Here is a 20,100-nt window from a genome sequence, read left to right on the forward strand (position 1 = left end):
TGATCTCATACGGCTCAAGGCAGAATCAGGTCTGCAGAGGCCTGATCTGAGTCAGGGGTTTATACCCCTGCCAATGCTAAGAGGCATTTAATCCCCATGAGGGGCGTGGCCAGGCAGAAGAACCGACCTCTTCCCTGTTTGTCCTGCGACACTGTTCATTGGGAGGGACCCATCTAGGATACCAGGATGGGGAAAATTCCTCAAAATCAACGGTTTTGGAGTGTATGATTAAGAATTTTAAAAAGGGAGGGACCCTGGGGTGGGGGGGCTCAGTCGGTTAAGCATCTGACTTCAGCTCAGGTCATGATCTCATGGCTTGTGAGTTCGAGCCCCGCATCGGGCTCTGTGCTTACAGTTCAGAGCCTAGAGGCTGCTTCAGATTCTGTGTCTCTCTCTCACTGTCTGCCCCTCCCTGCTCATGCTCTGTCTCTCAAAAATAAATAAACATTAAAAATTCTTTTAAAAAAAGAATTTTAAAAAGAGATTTTCAGGTGACTATGGGTCAAACTGACCCATGGGAAATTATGCACCCTCTGCGAATTAGAATGGTCTATGTTCTGTGTAGGCTGGTCCCCTGAGGGCACCCTAGAGGTTCCCACGGTCCAAGCTGTTTATAAGGGACTGGGGACCCCAGCCATCCAGATCAATTCCCATACATTGACCAATGGCTGGAAATAGCCCAAGTCAAGCTTCTTTGGGTCCAGTTCTGCATTAATAGTAAGTGACAATGTAAGGTTTTAGTGGCGCAGGCTAGAAAGAAGACCTCACAGCAAAAAAACCCCACCGCCCCATCCTCCAAGAAAATTCAGAAGTCCTTCCTTTCAACCACCATATGCCTCCAGGACCCCATCAATTGAGGGAGGGGCACCTCAAGTGCCTGAAAGTTCACCCCTGTCGGTTTCGCCTCTGCCAGTGGCCAATCTGCCCCAACAGGGACATCTGAACCGGTAGGCAGATACCTTAGGTCCTCGATTCAAGGTCCAAGGCCCCCAACAGCAAGCAGATGCCATAGCAGGTGACTAGGGGGTCCCCAGAAAATAGGCTTCGACGGGACCCTGCAAGAGGGGACATCAGTTTTCTACTACCAACCGTTCTCCACTACTGACCTCCTCAATTGGAAACACCACAGGCTGTCCTGCTCTGGAAAGCTGTAGGTGATGAGAGATCTAGAATCCAGATTCCAGACTCACCGCCCTGCCTGGGTTGACTGTAAGCAGCTTCTGCTCACTCTTTTCAACATGGAAGAGCACCGATGAAGCGTCACCGAAGGGAAAAAAAAAAAAAAAAATGGCTCCAGACTCAGTCACCAGATGGACAACTAGAAGTTGAAGCTTGGGCCCCGGAGGCTATGCCCAAAGAGTATCCCTGCTGGGACCCAAACACAGAAGCCGGGAGGGCCAGATTAGAAAGATACCGACTCCCCTCCCTCCAAGGAGTAAAAGCAGGGGCCAAAAAGCCCACCAACATGGCAAAGGTATCTGAGGTCCTACAAAAGCCAGAAGAGAGCCAGCTTACTTCTAGGAAAGATTATGTGACGCCTTCAGAGTTTATACTTCGTTCGACCCAGAAGCCCCCGAAAACCAGTGCATGGTCAATGCTGCCTTTGTGGGACAGGCCCAAAGTGACATTAGACAGAAGCTCCAAAAATTGGAAGGATTTGCTGGAAAAGAATGCCACTGAACTGATGGAAATCACCAACAAGGTTTTTGTAAATTGGGATTGAGCTGCCAGAAAGGAGGCAGACTGAAGAATGAAACAAAAGGCAGTTCTCCTGGCCGCAGCCTTGGGAAGACCACGACATCTGGAATGGACCCCGCAGAAACCACGAGGGATTCAAGAACAAAAAACAAGGGTGCCACTGGGATGGGATCAATGTGCCTGCTACAAAGAATTTGGACACTGGAAAAATGAATGCCCCAGTTGCCAAAAGGGAAAACCAAAAACTTCCACTCCACTCAGCTGCTACCAACCAGAACCACCCAAGGCTGACCTGATCAGACAGGCAGGAATGGACTCTGATTAGGAGAGACCAGGCTCTATCCAACTGGGCCCCCATGAACCCATGGTGAACATGAAGGTAGGGGGCCAGAAAAGAGACTTCATGGTTGACACTGGGGTTGAACACTCTGTGATGACACACAAGGTGGCACCTCTGTCGGCTTGAGAAGTCACCATCGTAGGAGCCACTGGGATGCAAACCCGAAGGCCATTTTGTGGTCCTGACAATGCTGGCTGAGGGGTCACCAAGTAGTTCATGAATTCTTGTATTTACCCAACTGCCTGGTCTCACTGTTAGGTAGAGACCTCCTAGCCAAGCTGGGAGCAGAAATACTTTCACTTCAGATGAAAAGACACAACTGTGCCTAAACGAAAAGGCCCAACCCACGATTTTATCCTTGACGATATCATAGGAAGAAGAGTGGAGGTTACATATTTCTCCTCCCGATGAGCCAACCGTGGCCCCCGAGGTAGAAGCTGAGTTCCCTTCAGTTTGGGCAGAAGAGAACCTCCCTGGTCTGGCAAAAAACCACCCCCCAATATTAATTGACCTAAAGCCTGGGACCCAAGCTGTCAAAATATGCCAATATATGGCCCCATGGGAGGCACACCTGGGGACCCAGACACACTTAAACAGGCTACTCAAATGGAGATTTCTAAAAGGGTGCCAGTCCCCACGGAATACTCCCCTGATGCCTGTGAAAAAGCCTGGGACAAATGATTACCACCCTGTACAGGACCCAAGAGCCATTAATGAAGCAGTCATAATGCTACATTCAGTGTTTCCTAACCCATACACTCTACTAGGACTCATACCCTCTGAGGAAGGATAGTTCACAGGTCGAGATTTAAAGGACACCTTCTTCTGTCTCCAGCTAGAACCTAATAGGCAACCCCTATTTGTCTTTGAGGGGAAAACCCCGCCACAGGAACAAAGGAACAATTCTCTTGGACTAGACTGCCTCGAGGATTCAAAAATCCACCAACCTTTCTCAGTGGGGCCTGGCATCTGACTTAGCCAGGTTTCCAGGACAGGACCTAGTATGTGTCCTCCTCCAATATGTGGATGATTTCTTGCTAGCCAGTCCCACGCAGACCCAATGCTGGGAGGGAACCAGGGCCCTACTCAAGCCACTACCAGAGGTGGGATGCTGGATGTCAATGAAAAAGACACAGATTTGCCAACAGGAAGTTAAATATTTGGCATTACCCAAGGCAAATGGATGCTGGGAGCCAAAAGAAAACAGGCAGTCTGTGCCATTCCAGTTCCCACTACCTGCCGGCAGGTCTGAGAGTTTCTGGGAGCAGCAGGATTCTGTTGGATATGGATGCCAGGGTTCTCAGAGTTGGCCAGACCTCTATACGAGACACTAAAGGGGGAAGAGAGGGGATCCCTTTTCTGGGGCCCTAATCAAGAAAAGGTGTTCACAGACATAAAAATGAAATTCACAGAGGCACCAGCCTTGGGACTCCCAGATGTATCACGAGATTTCAACCTGTTCATGCATGAAAACGATGTGGGTGGCCCTGGGGGTTCTAACCCAGGAATTGGAACCTGGCAGAGACCAGTGGCATACCTTTCAAAACAGATTGACTCAGTTGCAGCGGGATGGCCACCCTGTTTGAGGGCACTGGCAGCCACCACACTTTCAACCAAGGAAGCAGACAAACTCACATTGGGGCAAAACCTAAACATTGAGGTTCCCCATTTAGTTATTACCCTGATGGATGCCAGGGGGAAACACTGGTTAACTCATGCTTGGATGACACAATATCAGGGACTACTATGTGAAAACCCATGAGTAATATTGGAAGCCATAAAAACCCTAAATCTTGCCACCTCCTGGCCTGCAGCAGCAGGGCTCCCCAGAGCATGATTGCCTAGAGGTACTTGATGAGGACCATTCTAGTCAACCCGACCTATCAGACAGGCCCTTACGAAATTCTGACCTCATCATATACACAGACAGCAGCAGCTTCATGAGCGAAGGCAAAAGATATGCTGGCTATGCAGTGGTCTCTGATTTTGGGGTCACAGAAGCAAAGGTCCTTCCACAAGATGGTCAGCCCAAACATCAGAACTGTGGGCCCTAATGAGAGCACTAGAACTCAGTAAAGACAAATGACCAACATACACACTGACTTACTCTATGCCTTCACCACTCTACACGTACATGGGAGAGAGGACTATACAAGGAGAGAGGACTCTCTATACAAGGAGAGAGGACTTTTGGTAGCAAGAGGAAGAGAAATAAAAAATCAGGAAAGAATCCCAAAACTATTAAGAGCAGTCTGGGAGCCAAGGGAGGTAGCAGTCATCTACTGCAAGGGACACCAAAGAGGAAAGGACTCAGTGTCGGAAGGTAACCGATGGGCAGATGCCGCAGCTAAACAAGCAGCAGAAAGACAAACAACGCCCTCAAAAATCATGCTGGTCCAGGAACTGCCAACTTCCTGGATTTGTGAAAGGCACACAATCCAAGAAACAAAATGGGCACAACAGGAAAAAGGAAGCCAGACAAAAGAAGGATGGTGGATACTTCCGGATCAAAGAGTCTATACCAGAGCAGCTAGCCCACCAAGTGGTTCTCCAACAGCGTGAGCTCACCCACCTGGGAAAAACTGCCCTTGAAAGCTTACTACGATGTACTTGCTCAGCTCCCATCCCTCTGTGCCTCGATCTCTCAATGCTTCCTCTTCAGCACTCAAAATAACACCAAACAAGCCCCTACTGGGCCCACGGGAATCCGACACTATGGTCAGGCACCCTTCGAAGATTTGGAGGCAGACTTTATCAAAATAAGACCCAGTGGAGGATACAAATTTCTTCTGGTACAGGTATGGAATGTCATTAACCCATAGGCTCAGACAATGTCCCAGCTTTCGTGGCCAAGGTGGTGCAACAAGCAGCCCAAACCCTAGGTATCCAATGGAGCTTACATGCAGCCTACTGGCTCCAGAGTTCAGGGAAAGTGGGCCATCTGAACTGGACCCTTAAATCACAGTTTAAGTAAATCATGGCAAAACTATGTCAGGAAATTAACTTGCCCTGACCAGATATACTACCCCCAGCTCTTTTCTTAGCATGTTGTATACCCCGGACAAAAACAGGATTCTCCCTATTCGAGATCCTATATGGAAAGCCCCCTTCACTAGTCAAATTCAAGGGCGACCTGACAGAGCTAGGGAATTTAGAAATACAAAAACAAGTACAAGGATTAAGGAAAACTATATTTGAGATACATAGATGGGTGACAGACAGGATTACCCATTTCCCTAGGAATAACTGGGCACGCTCGCAAACCTGGGGATCAGGTTTGGATAAAAGATTGGAAAAGGAGACCAGTCAAACCTACCTGGAAGGGACCCTATTTAGTTGTGCTAACCATGCCCACAGCCATCAAGGTTGCAGGACTAACCGCCTGGATCCACCATTCTTGAGTAAAGGCAGCCCATCTGTCACCTGACAACCACTTTGAATGCTAACCAGAACAATCCTCTACAGATCATTCTTAAGAAGACAGCAGATTATCAGCAGCCAGCAGCCAACACCTGAGAACTTTCTGTAACCAGAAGCTTGAGGAAATCACCAAGCGACTTAAATGAACTACAGCAAATCGTTGTCTCTCGAATTTCATTGTCATTCCCTACCTATTTCTCTTCCCATACTGGTTGTTATCCTCTTTGCTGTGGGGCTTACCCAAGTTATTCCCTCAGATTGGCACCTCAGTCACAAACCTTGTTAGCCTTCCTCTACTTACTAGTGTCAGGATGCCTTATTCTCCTTAGATGTATACATATGTATATATGTGTGTGTACGTATGTATATGTATATGATCTGAGTTGTGACTGATGTCCTTCTCTGTATGTTTGTTTTCTGCCTTTATATCCCCAGGATGGAATCACTCCCACTGATGCTGAATCAGCCTTGTCTCCTATCCCCATTGTGTATATTCCCGTTCCTAACATTCTCAAAAGGGAGCTTTTCATCTTACCAACCGTGTTCTTGTTCCACTTACCACTGCCCCTCTTGGAACTTTCCTCCCTTACTGGAGGGATGTGTCAAAGCATCTTCTGATGTCTTTTGCCTCCAGGACGGACAGCCTTATGTTACAGGCCCAGATTGCCCTGACTGTTACCCTGCTCTCCCTCCCTCTGCTCATATTCCCTCCCCTGTTGCTCCTCCCCCTGTTCCTACTCCTCCCCTTGCTCCTCTGGGCCTAAAGGATGAGATAATACTACCACCATGCCCCTGTACCACTGTTTACCCCCACATGCCAGGAAGATGTTATGATGCCAGGAATATTACTCCCTGTAACAGAAACAGGAGAACTTACTGGATGGGAAAATTAAAAATGAGACGCTACTGGGGGCTGCCTGATCCGACCTGCCCTGATATCCCCCATGACTGTTGGGTCACCTCTGACCCAACCTATCGGCCTCTACCTACACTTGAATCGGGCAGACCAGTTGCTTTAGATCCCCACCTGGACCAGATGTTGAGTGCAACCCATTGTGTCCTCAATGATACCAATCCCAGCCTGGCCAGAGCCTGCTGGCTCTGCTTGTCCACACGACCCCCTCTTTACACAGCTACTCTGATAACACAGGCAACTATAAATGTTACCTTGTTAGCTAAAGACCCAGACCCCCACATTGAGACCTGTACTAACTGGAGTTGAACTGTCCCAAACAGCTCCCAGGTGCCTGAGAAACAAAATGGGAACAGAGCCAGTTGGCAATCTGACCATCGGCCAGTGCAACCAGACTCTTGACAGTCAAGAACATAGTCATCTTCCTACAACCCAACACTGGTGTTGTCCCCTCTCAGGGCTTTTCTTTGTATGTAGGACAGATGCCTACCTGTGTCTACCAGCCATTTAGATGGGCATCTGTACCCTGGCCTTCCTTACTCCTCAGATAAACATTGTTCCCAACCGTCAGTCTCTTATAGTGCCCTTGGCAGTGTATACTCAATCAAAAAGAGCCATTCAAGTCATCCCCCCTGCTGATTGCTTTTCTTGAGTGACTGCTACATGCCAGACACAGAGAGTACAGTGGTGAAGAAAATACACATGACCCGTGTCCTCATGAAACTTACAATTAGTGGGGGTGACAGATGTTAACCAAGTAACCCCACAATAATTGCTCAGCCAGGACCTGAATTTGCTGAAACATAGGATTTGAATCTCTACTTTTTTTGGGGGGTGGGGGGGAAGGCATGAAGTATATGCTTTTGTAAGAAAGGAGGAAGCATCTGTTACTTGTAGACATGTTCAAAGATTAAGAGATTTTCTTTGTCTTAGAAAATTTGTCACTTGGTGCAGTTGTGTGCCAACTGACTTCTCCAGACAAACAGTGGAGATGTCACAAGAGAAGCCCAGGAAATACCCAAGGCTTGGGGAGGGGAAGCCTGTGAAAGCCACCGAGCATGAGCAACACAGTGGACTGACAGAATGGTGTGACTGAAAATATCGCCTGGGAGGGAATGTTTGGAAGCTAATTCTGAGAAGGGAAGTTGGTTGGGGATTTTTGAGGGTCCAACGCCCAGTGCCAAGAGATTTGAAGCTTATTATTTGGGAAATAAAGAGGTAGTGAAGGATTTTTAAGCAGAGAAAAAGTAAAAGAAGTCAATATAAAGAATGGGATGTGCTGATTTGTGAAAACCGTATCTTGTTGAAAATAAAAGCGATCATATTTCCATGCTATGATGTATCCAAGTCAGAAAAAGGAATAAAGGAAGTCAAATACCTGGTCATAAATTTGAAGTTAGCGTTATATGTGTAACCAGGATGGCCCCAGATCATGGTTATGAAGGAATGGCAGTTACTGTTACTACTCACATCTCAGGGGCTCAAATCCTCTCCATGCACTGTGGGGATCCCCTTCCTTGGGCCTCAGCACCCACATCACGTGTTAGCTTTTGGGGCTCCCTGCGCTGAGGCTCATGGCAGCACTGTCCACCTGCCCCCAGGGAGGTCACTACTGGCATCTCCTAGACCCTGGTGTTCAAGGGAACTGCAGGTCAGTAGCCCAAAGCCAAGAAACTGGTAGGAGGGTTGTACAATGTGCAGAGAAACACCTGTGCTTGGGCCCCCCTCTGTGTTCCCAAGACCTCTGACTCACACAGCATTTGCCCCCATGTCCTCCTTCAGACAAGAATATGGCAGCTGTACCAGTAGGTGACCCAGGAAGTTTGCCTGGACAAGGAGTCAACATGTCCTGGGGATGGCAGAAGCATCTGTTGTTCCAATAAAACCTTTCTACCTTCACCCCCACCCTACTGCCCTGACCCTGCAGTGGGTATTGCCTCCAGGAGGTGTGCTCTGGACAGCTGTCTTTCTTGGCCAGCATCTTTCTCTATTTCTTGGACTTTTTTCCTCATGTTTTGTCAGTCTTCTTTTTCCACCTGTCTTTGCTGAGGTACCTTGAAACGCAGCTGCGAAGCGGGGGTGCCCTGAGCTGGTTTTCTGCATTTCGTGTGATCACTTTCTGGGTCACTGGTACAGCTGTGATATTCACTTTCCGTTGTGCCTTTCAAACAATATGCACTTCTTGTTTGTGCCTTACAGAGTGTCTTGTTGTTACCTGTGTCTCTCCCCACCCATCCCACCCCAGGAAAATGCCAGTTCCTCTTCACTGTTGTGTTTCTTTGTAACCAGCTCATCTTCCTTCCCTGATCTAAGATCCCCTTCCTCCCTCCCTTCTTCCCTTCCCTTTCCTTCATTTACTCTTTTTCTTTCTTTCTTTCTTTCTTTCTTTCTTTCTTTCTTTCTTTCTTTCTTTCTCTTTCTCTCTCAGTCTCTTTATTTCTCTCTTTCTCTCCCTCTTCTCTCATTTCTTTGCTTTGTTGTTTCTTTTCTTTAAAACCTCCATCCTTAAAAGATGTTGGGGCTTTCTTTTTTTCATATAGGTCTATTTCTCTATAAACTACTTTTCTCTGGCTGAAATGCCTCTGCTTCTTCTCTCTTCCTAGTTGCACGTAGAACTTACAAAACACAGTCCATATATATTATTTATTTTTAATGAACTTTCATTGGTCTCTGGCCAGTCTAAACTATTTACAACTTTTCCATCATCCATCCTTTAAGTCCTGTGAGGCACATCTTGATGTAGAGCAGATGTAGGATTCCAGGAGCAGCATCAGTCTCTGGTCCTGTGAAACCCACTGAAGCCCAGGGTTCCCTGACGGCTGGGAGGCTCCTGCTGAACTGCCAGAGTCAAGGCTGTGCCAGGTGTGTAGTTGTGAGAGGAAGCACCTGGTCACCGTTGGAGGGCTCTAACTGCCTTTCCTTACTCTTCCCAGTGATTTATGACAACTTCCATTATGAAGCCATTGATGAAGAAGAGACAAAGGAGATGCTCCATTTCCAAGTACACCATAAGCTAGGTACTTGTGACTCAATAGAGACTTGTTCTTTCATCTGCTGAGCAGAAAGGCGAGCAGAGATCAGGGGGCCGAGATTCTGGGTGGACAGGGCACCATGGGGAGGGGCACAGAAAGAGATGGGGAGCCAGAACACGGATGGCGATATGGGATCCCAGCTAACCCACCAGGTGTGGAATCCAAAAATTTTGCCAGGCAGGTAAGACCACTCCGAATATGGAACGGGAACGCACAAGAGCAGGTCTTACTGTGACCATGAGGCAGAATTAAGGGGAGGAGCTGACAGTGGTTAACTGTGAGTTAGACATTCAGTAGATCTGGGAAGTGGTAAGGTTTGCCACCAGGTAACAGGTCCAAAGAGAAAGGGAAGAAGGAACTGCTATAAATGCTTCTGCCAATAAAAGAAAAGAGGGAGAGGGAGGGTTGTAATTATGTGCAGAAGAGAACATGGAAGGAGTGGTTCTGTGTAGAAAAGAGAGGAAAATGGAAAATAGTGTAAAGGGGAAAAGAGAATTAAAGGCAGTAATCACTTTAACAGTGACAACAGTAGTGATACCTTTCTCAGACCGCTAGGCATAAGGTCAGCCCTTCCCATGAGGCAAAATATTCCTCACATACGAACTATATACTTAAAAAATTTTTTTTAACGTTTGTTTATTTTTGACCAAGATTGAGAGAGCAGGGGGGTAGCGGAGACAGAAAAAGACAGAGGATCTGAAGTAGGCTGTTCACTGACAACAGAGAGCCCAATGTGGGGCTTGAACTCATGAATCATGAAATCATGATCCGAGCCAAAGTCAGACACTTAACCAACCGAGTCACCCAGGTGTCCCTGAACTATGTACTTTTGTAAACAATAGCCACTGTTTCCAGCTTTTCCATCATTCTTTTGTTCCTATTCTTAACAATAATTAATTGTTAAATTATAACATATACACCATTAATACTGAAAATTATGATTTCTTGCTAAGTTACTATAACTCTGTTTTCCCTTTACAAGTACTCCTCATCATCCTATGATACTCCCTATCATAGGGCTTTGTTATTCCCATTTTCCAGAAGAAACTGAGGCATGAGGATGGTTAGTGATTTGTGCAAGGTCACCTGACTGATCTAGGACTTGAACCCTCTCCTACGTGCCAGCCAAGGGCAAACATGCTGAGGCTTTGCTGCTGGGCTTCACCTCTGGCTCTACCTCTTGCTTACTTGGGCGAGTTACTTAATTTCTGTGTTCCAATGTATAAATTGAAGCTATAAATCTGTCTATAAATCTATTCTAAAATAAGGTTGTTGGAGAATTTAATGATTTAATTGATATGAAGCACTTATAATAATTTGTGGCACAAAGCAATTGTTATATGCTTACTACCTTTATTATAATGTGTTTCTGATTCCAACACCTGGACATTTAACAATGCTCCAAATTTGAAGACTTTTCTCCTCTGATGCCCACTGAAGAGAAAGTTATTTCTCAGACTAGAGTAGCAGTAAGTGAAACAGTGTTTAAGACCAAGAAAAGGTCTCCATCCTCAAGCCAAATGCCTACAAAGAATTATTTATTTGTTAAATGTTGATTTTCCCCCCTTGCAAATGATCAATGTAAGAAAAACCACAGACTATAACCAGACTTATAGAATACCATTAATATACATCCTTTCATTTGTATTTATATCTCAGTATATATTTTTTCAATGTATTAATGCATTTATATAAAACTTGGATCTATTTTAATAATCACAGTTGTCACAAACTATGGGTCTGCAGTTCTCTCTTGTCCAGCAAGAGAGCAGATGCAGAATTGAATACAAGAGAGGCTAATGTCTGGGAGGAGACAAGACCCCAGAGCAGAGGTTTTGTCTCCGTATTTATTGAGCTCACAAGATATTATCCACGTGGTGAACGAGAAGAAAACAGGATGTTACACACATGAACAAGGAGAAAACAATCAGACAGTAATTGTTAACTTGTCTATGTAAGAAGCAAAGGGTTTGGGAGGCAAGGGGAGTTTGTGATCAGAGTACAATAGTATACTGGCATCAGATGGAAAGTACTTGTGATCCCATTACAATATCTAGCTAACCTCAGGCGTTTTTGCCCCGTGGTGGTGGCTTTCCACCCTAAGTTTTTTTCTAACCCATGTATGTAAGTAGAACCTATTTCCCCACATACAGTTATTCTTTTGAATGAAATAAAATTGCTAAAAGCCTAAAAAGTACATTAAAAAGTACAAAGCACGTCAAAAATAATTCCAGAGATTCATCTACTGAGGCTAGTAGGAATGAGAATGGGATGGTAGAAGGGTCAGTGATAGTTATTAGAAAAGAGTAAAAGAGGCTCATCATGGAAGGGAGGGAAACGAATTCTTGAACGTTCCTGATGTCATCTTGGTGATGCCCTGCTTGTAGCTGGAATCCCAGAGCAGCTCAGTGATGGACAACAGATGAACATAATGGAAGGAGATTCATCTCATGACCCAAATGACACCGTAAGAACTGAGGAAATGGAAAATAAACGTGCCCAAGAATTTGAACAAACAGGTAAGGTTGACTGGCAGTCCAATATTTTCCCAGGTGACTGTGACCTATGGCACATACAGGCAGAGGTACAAGCTGTGTCATGTGTTCATAGTTTAGAAAGAAGGCTCCAAGGAGCCATGAGTGGGTCAGAGGCATAGACCAGAGCCTGAGGCAAAGAGACATTTATTTACCAAAAAAGGGTGTCTGGTTCCTGTGGCAAAGCAAAGAAAGAAAAGACCACAGAGAGGCAGGGAGGGTAGGATGCTGGAATAGCATAGGCAGAGAGGCTAAAAGAGAAAATCTAGAGATGTTCCATGGAAAAAAGAAACCTCCACTCCTACTTCACACCATCCACAAAAAGTAATTCACCTTGGATCACAGATTTACAAGTTAAGGCTAAAACTATAAAACTTCTAGAGGAAAAAACAGGAAAGTACCTTTGAAAGCTTACGGTAGGCAAAAATGAATTATATAGATCACAAAAAACATGGATTACAAAAGAAAAACTTGGCAAACTAGACTTCGTCAAAATTAAAAACTTGTGCTTTTCTAATGACACCATTAAGAAAAGGCAAAAGCAAGTCAGAGAGAGGGAGAAAGTATTTGCAATACACACACCTGACAAAAGATTGTACCCAGAATAAAGAACTCCTATGAACAAATAATAAGACACCTACTAATTCAAAAAATGGACAGGGGATTTGACCTGATAACTTCACTACAAACAATAGAAAATGGCCAGTAAGTATATAAACAAAGTGTTCAATGTCATTAATCATCAGGGAAATGCAAATTTGAACACACAAGTTACCATTTACTCCCTAAAATTGCTGAAATGAAAAAGACTGACAACACGTTGGTGAGAGAGTGGAGTGATTAGAACTCCATACGTATATTTTTGGTAGGAATGTAAGGCGATATGATCACGTTGGAAAACTATTTGTCAGTCCCTTATAAAGTTAAATCTAACCTGTGACTCAGTCATTTGACTCCTAGGTATCTTACTCATGAGAAATGAAAACTTATGTTCACACACAGATTTGTACAAGGATGCCTATAGTAGCTTTATTCCTACCAGCTAAAATATGGAAACATCCATAAATAAACTATGATACATTTACAGAGTGGAATACTATTCAGCAATAAAAAGGAATGAACTAGGGGCGCCTGGGTGGCTCAGTCGGTTAAGCATCCGACTTCAGCTCAGGTCATGATCTTGCAGTCCATGAGTCCAAGCCTCACTTTGGGCTCTGTGCTGACAGCTCAGAGCCTGGAACCTGCTTCAGATTCTGTGTCTCTCCCTCTCTCTCGCTGCCCCTCCCCTGCTTACACTCTGTCTCTTGTCTCTCTCAAAAATAAATAAACATTTTTTTTTAAAAAAAGGAATGAACTACTAGTATATGAAACAACATGGATGAATCCCTAAAACATTATAGTTGACTCCTTAATATCTCAGGGGGCAGGGGCTCCAACCCCCTGCACAGTTGAAAATCCACATATAACTTTTGACCCTTCAGAAACTTAATTACTAATGGGCTACTGTCGACTGGATGCCTTTCCACTAAATAAGTGGTCAGTTAACACACAGTTTTATGTTATAAGCATTCTATACTGTATTCTTATAATAAAGTAAGCTACAGAAAAAATTTTATTTAAAAATTCATAAGAAAGAAAATACAAGTGGACCCACGGAGTTCAGACCCATGTTGTTCATGAGTCCAATGTACATTGAGCAAAAGAAGCCAGTCACAAGCATACATACTGTGTAACCCTTTTTATATGAGCATCAGGACAGATAAGTACAGTTCCAGAAAGGAAGTTCTTCTTAATGGTGATAAAAATCAGAACAATGGCTGCTTACAGTGGGTGGAAACTGACTTGAAATCAGCATAAGGGAACTCTCTGGCATGGTGGAAATGTTCCAGATGTTGACTGTGGTGTTGGTTACACAGCTCTTTTACACTTACTTAAGTTAGGTGCATCTGCATGAAAAAGAGGCAAGCAAGATTTTGTTGAGTCCCAGGTGGGGTCCTTGGAGCTTGAATATCAGAGTTCAGCTTGAGCACACAGGGGTCTCTTCTCCGGTCACTGTCTAAATTCTGCCATTTTCTTGTCCTCTTCTTCAGAGTTCTGTGAACATTCACTTCTCCGAATGAATAATTTCAGTGTGCCAGAAGAGAGACTCAACTTACTGTCATATGTGGGACAAGGTAACTATTATTCATGTTACAATTTGGTATTAAATCTTTATTTTCTTGTCTTCATGGGAGCAAAGGCTGCATTTTGTCTCCTACCCCAGGTCTCTTCTAGTGTCTGCTTCTACTGGCCCTTACCTGCCCACAGATGTGACAGAGACTATGGGCAGAGAAATCTAAGCTCCTCGGTAGAGACAGTATTTGGTGATGGAGATTATAGAAAGAGAAAGTGGAAAAGGTAGCTAGGGGTAATAGAAAACAAATTACATAAAGAGATCCAATTTTCCAAAAGGAACATAAACTCCAGGGTGGGGAAGGGGGATAATTTTCAGTTAACTTCAAGAGACCAACTGAGAGGAATTTGGAGGTAGCATGCCATGTCCAGTCCACGTGGGAAAACTTCCCCCTGGGGCTGGCCAGTGGGGTAGACCCCATACTGTAGTCAAAGTCCCAGAGTGGAGTGAGTGGTTGAGACAGCAAGAGTGGGGAGCCTGGAGGATGCCAGTGCACAGATAGACTGAAGGTCAAGGTAAAGTGGAAGAAACAGCAATGACAGGGAGGAAGCAGAGACAGTAGAAAAGAGAGAAACTGAAATATGGCTCAAGGATCAGAGGTAAAAAGTGAGAGAAAACATAAGGAAAGAGAAATATGGAGAGGAAAGTAAGTACTAGGAAGTGGAGAAAGCCAGGGAAAAGCAAAGGCACTTATGCAGAGAGAGTAGATGGAAACTAGGTGAAAGGTAAACAGAGGATAACGGGGAAGAGGAACAGGTTGGGATGCTGCAGGTCTGAGGCCAGAGCACTGGATAGAAATGCCTTTGGACACAAGGGCTGACGACGTTAGCTGCGAGTTTCCAGATGAAACTGTCCCTAATTATCAAAGTGACACTTACAAAATGTCACACTGCAATAAGCCTCTCCCTGAACATTCCAGTGATTCCCAAGACCAACCCTCCACCCTAGCTTATCTTCAGAGCTCATTTATCCGTGGACCTGAAGACCAGGGGCGTGATAGATCCCTACACTGATATTCGTTCAAGAACCTGAAACTTGGCACTTCTAGAACCGAAAGCATTGTTCGCTCTTCATTGTTCAAGCTAGAGCCAATTCCTCAGCATTCTTTCCCTCATGATAGATCACTGTTGACCCGTGTGTTTTCAAGTTGGAAACCTAGCAGTTTGCCCCAGACTCCTCTTGCCCTCAATGACATGCCTGTTACTGCTCCAACATGGTCATTTCTTCTTCAGAATATCTCCCACCTGTCCACTGTCCATCTATCACATTCCCAGGGCAGAGTCTCTAACCTATGTCTCTGTCACTATTGTTGTTCTCAGAGGCAGATTTCTGCCTACCTCCTTCCTCCAAACTTAATGTATTATTTGCACTTCAACTAAATGGGGCATTTGAAAATAAAAATTAAATTGTATTACTTTCCTTCTAAGGAATAATAAGAAGTATTTCTTACTTTTAAATACCCCAAGGATTAAATAAGTGTTTCTTTCAATGGGGTCCAAGGTCACCTACAGTGAGCCACCTGCCTGTTTCTCCATCCTCATCACCTGCCTCCTACATTACTACTTCAAGATAGAATAAACTTTCTTCCCTAATAATTTTAAATGTTAAATATCTCTTTCATATCTGAGCCTTTCCATATACCTTACTTAGGATGGTCTTTATGTTCTGCTGTCCTCTATTTACCCTTCTCCACTCTGGGTAAATCCTATTTAAAACATACCACCCTAGGGAAGATTTTCTTTAGAGAAAGCTAGACAACCGAGAGGAGCAACCAAGGGACAAAGGGTAGAAAAGGAATAGAAGTTTCAGAGAAAACAAGGGAAGAATTCGCAGAAACAGAGAACAAGAGAGAAGCACAATGAGAGAAAGAGAAGCTCCAAGAGATGGCAGCAGAACAGAGGCAGAGATTGGTAAGATTGACAGAATCACATGGAAAAGAGAAGAAGTAGAAAAAGAACGATGTGTAAGAAATGGAAGATTTTTCCCATGATGAATGAATTATTCTCTGTTTCCAGGGAAAGCTACTGAAGGGAAGGCAACCTCAGGTCTGGGCTGTTGTTTTGTGGAGTGGAGCATACTTGGTTTTTGTTGTTTTCTTGCCGTGAGTTCTCTTTGGTCATAAATTGAGATGTCTGTGAGATTTCATTCCTTTCTGCTGAGGACAACAAGGCTGTTGGGAATAAGCTTAGGAATCCCCTAGGCTTACACCAATGGGTTCACAAGGCATAAAGAATTACAAAGTCATAGGATGCTCACACCCAAGTTTGGGTAGACAAGATTAGGTAAATAAGTATAGAGAAGGCGGGGCAGAAGCCCCAGTATAGAGAGGGAGGGACAAAGGCTTCAATATAGAACATAGGTATATGAAATAAACAAGATTAAGTATTCAGGTTGGAAGCACCCCCAATTTAGTACTATAGCAGAAAACTGCTTTCACAGGAAGGATCAAGTTAGGTCAACAGGTAAATTGGGGTATAGATTGTTGCTTTGCGCTGCCGGGTGAAGTTGCCCAGAGCAGAGATGATTAACAAAAGAAAGGTGCCTTGTCGATCCTGAAGTCATGTGTCCTACCTGTTTCATCCCCTAGGCTAGCTAAGATAAACAGAAGTGGTGCCTCATGTCAGCTATAAACAACCTTCCACCCAATTGCCCGGCACCCGGATTTTGTTTTGTATTAACCCAAACCCCTAATCCTAAATATCTTCAAGACCCCACTTCCCTCACATCCTCAAGTTAATGTTCACAGATTCATAGTCTCTTTGTGCATGTCCATCACCATGTTTGTGAGCCTTCTGATCCTAATAAAAACAGGGCAAGGACGCTTATTCGGGGCTCTTGTCTTTTCCTGGACATTAGCCGTCTCTAGCTTTTAATCCTGCGTCTCACTCTCTTGCTGGACAAGAGAGAACTTTAGACCCAGAGTCTATGCCACAAGTCCTGTTGGAAGACCAGTGATGAAGAAGAGCCACAGGAAGCCTTGAGCTCCCCATCAAGATGTGGGCCCAGTGAGGAAGGTGGGGGCAGGGGGTTGCCAGTGCTGGGCTGCAGGGTGTCAGGGGGCTGGATTTTGAGCTGGTGTTTCCTGATGTGTTTTACTCTGAGCACATGCCACAGTCAAAAGATCCAGTGTGTTCTAGAATCCCATGAGTCACATAAATGTTTCCAAGGGCACATTCTAGGAAAAATATGCTGAAGAAAGGGCAATTTCTTTCATACCTATTCATAGTAGAGGCTTGAATTGATAACAACTGAGCATTTAGCTTCTCTAGAGAATAAAAACTCTGTATTATTCTGTTTATTGATAACAGTATTTTGTGCCTAAGTTTAGAGAAAACCCCAGGAGAAACATGGTCCTTCAGATCAACTGCTCTCAACTCTAAATTATAATTTTTGACAAATAGTTTTTATTATGTTACTGTGATTTTTCAAAGAAATTTGGCAAACAACGTGTCATTTCACCTCCACAAACTTGTGCATTTAGACAAACTGTTGCTTCTTCCTATTTTATAGATAAATAAATAGAAGTACTGAAGTGTGTGAGGGTCTTTTACCAGGTCAAATTTGTTACGCAAGTGGAGGGACCGTGGTGATGGTCATGTGGGGCTGGCAGAGGGTCAGGGTGGCCAGCATCACCAGTGCAGAGTTCACACCAGAGAACCCAGGAGATGTTCAGCTACCCAGGTGAGTGGATCAGGACCCGGTGCAAGAAGATCCTCATCCAACAAATATATTTCAGTGATAGGAGCAGGGAAAAAGAGAAGGGGCTGGTAGGATTGAGGCTTACCATGTGGGACGCAAGAGATATTAAAAGAAAAACTGAGCCACAAAAGAAACTTACAGAGAGCAATAAAGAGCCATGAAGAAGAAAAAGACCAAAAGGGCAGTCTAGGGATTCACGGAGATGGCCAATCCTTCATGGTATAGAAGCAATGGTGTGTGGTGACTGAATGACAAGAAGGAGAAAGAAGGTGTGTGAAGGATAACAGAAGAAGAGGCAGAGCAGGGCTGTGGATCGTCTTAGGTGAGGTTTTATTTTCCCAAGGAGAAGCTCACCTGAGCCCTGACACCAGAATTCAGTGTGCTAAGGTCTGTTCCCTCATCATCATATGTGGTTGGTCATTTCTGTGTTTCCCTTCAGTTTCCTATGAGCATGGCACTCTCCAGTGGACAAATGGTGGCCATTTTGAAGAGATGTCCAAACTGCTACCAGGTGATGGGGGAGGTAATTATAACTTAAATGGCCAATTACTTCATTAAATTTGTTTGTCAGTCTGTATGCAAGGGACACTTCCTTTCCTTCTCCCAAACACAAATACACACTTTTACTCAGCCCCTGTTTTTTTTCTCAGGTATGTGAGAGGTAAGGAGGATATATATGGATATAGATAAATACAGGTAGAATAATAATATAATATAACAATAATATGTATAGAATAATAAAAATGCAGACTGGGGGCACTAATGAAGTTGTCTAAGTGGGCCCAATTTAATCTAAATGTGCATGGAATCTAAATACTTCCAGGTTGGGATTTGGGAGGGGAGAGATAATCTTAAACTTACTTCCTAGGCATTGTGTATGATTAAAGAAAACTATGTATAGCAGAGATAGAGGAAGTGAGTTAAGAGAATAAATAAGGAGATATTGGAGCAAAGAGATACAGAACATCGTGGAGGAACAAAAGGACAGAAATGCAAACAGTTGGCAGAAGTCAGGGAGAGCAAATGATAGTCAAAGAGATCCACTGCTTCATGGTGCAGCAACATGTGGGGACAGAGTTGGAGGGAGAAGAAGGAAGGATAGAGAAGGAGAAGGAGCCTAACAAGGTGTTAAAAAAAGGCAGAGCAAGTTCGGTCGGTACATACATACTTTTCTTCATGAGGAGCCATTCTCCTGCACTCTGAGCATCAGAGCTCCGATGCTGTCTAAGCACTGGCCATGTCAGGCAGAGTCCAGGCCAACTGTCTATCATGTTCCTGTTTCTATCTTCAGCATCCTGTGAACTTGTGGCTCTACAAAGGGATGAAGGAGGAGAATCAGAAGAAATTCCCAGATTACTACCTTATGATGAAGAAGGTAATTAGGATTTAGATAAGTTATTGTCTAATCAAAGCTTTATTTTCCTGTCAATACAGAGGAACACCTATTCTTTCATCCCCTTCCCTGCTCATCCATCCATCCATCCATCCATCCACCCATCCATTCATCCACACTCACATAAACATAGACTATGGCCAGCTTCTGGTTGCTTCCTTTGAAAGATACAAGCAGTGAAGAATGATCTCAGATTGGTTGCTGTTTCCTTGGGTGTAGAACATAGACAAAGAGACGGAGAGTGAAAAATATAGATGGAATCGTGAAATGAAGACAGACCAGAGTGATTGACAATCCTACCTAAATAGACATGAAGTCTAAATATAACTAAGCTGGAATGTGTTATCGTGAGGGGAGATCATTTTCAACCTATTTTCCCTGAGGTTGTGCCAGGAACATGAGCATAATGAGTATAATTGCAATACAGAGAACTCATGTGAAAGAGTTTTGAAATGGACCTGGCAAAATTAAGGATCTCTGCTTGTTTGCCAATGGCCACAGTCCAGAACATTGATAATGTGGGAGAAGGAATATGACGTGGACAAAATATGCAGAAAGTCTGAAATTTAAGTTTTCAATTTCAATTCTTAGGTTGAAAAATTAGAAACAGAGTTAATAACTAGAGAGAACAGATAGAAGCAGGGAAATGAGCACCATGGAAGAAAGGAGAGAAGCTCAATAATCTTAAACAGGTAGAGAACATGATGTTAAGACAGAAAGATGCAGAGGCAGGAGGGAACACTAAGAAATAGAAAGGTGAGGAGGGGCATAGAAATTATATATTGAGAAAAAGCTACAGGAGATGAGTGAAAATTCAGCAGAGGTGAATACTGTTTACAAGGGATATAGAAGACAGTTTGGGACATTGTAGGAATTGAGAGAAGAGTCGCTGGTCAGA

At 44.1% G+C, this 20,100-nt stretch overlaps 1 protein-coding gene across 20 annotated transcripts in view; it reads left to right on the top strand.

Moving 5' to 3' along the window:
- Nucleotides 1-20,100, top strand: part of LOC102972180 (nuclear body protein SP140) — a 65,314-nt gene that overhangs the window by 15,058 nt on the left and 30,156 nt on the right. For 10 of the 20 annotated variants that reach the window (XM_015537857.2, XM_015537856.2, XM_015537860.2 and 7 more), the window contains 5 exons: nt 9,305-9,388; nt 11,791-11,922; nt 14,028-14,111; nt 18,249-18,332; nt 19,101-19,184. In XM_015537857.2, the coding sequence (XP_015393343.1) occupies nt 9,305-9,388; nt 11,791-11,922; nt 14,028-14,111; nt 18,249-18,332; nt 19,101-19,184 (468 nt within the window). Of the gene's footprint in view, nt 1-9,304; nt 9,389-9,450; nt 9,585-11,790; nt 11,923-14,027; nt 14,112-17,620; nt 17,792-18,248; nt 18,333-19,100; nt 19,185-20,100 lie in introns of those variants that run through there. The other 10 variants (XM_015537863.2, XM_015537864.2, XM_042995579.1 and 7 more) reach the window with 6 other exon arrangements.

Source organism: Panthera tigris, chromosome C1, assembly GCF_018350195.1.
Source record: "Panthera tigris isolate Pti1 chromosome C1, P.tigris_Pti1_mat1.1, whole genome shotgun sequence".
Lineage (NCBI taxonomy): Eukaryota > Metazoa > Chordata > Mammalia > Carnivora > Felidae > Panthera > Panthera tigris.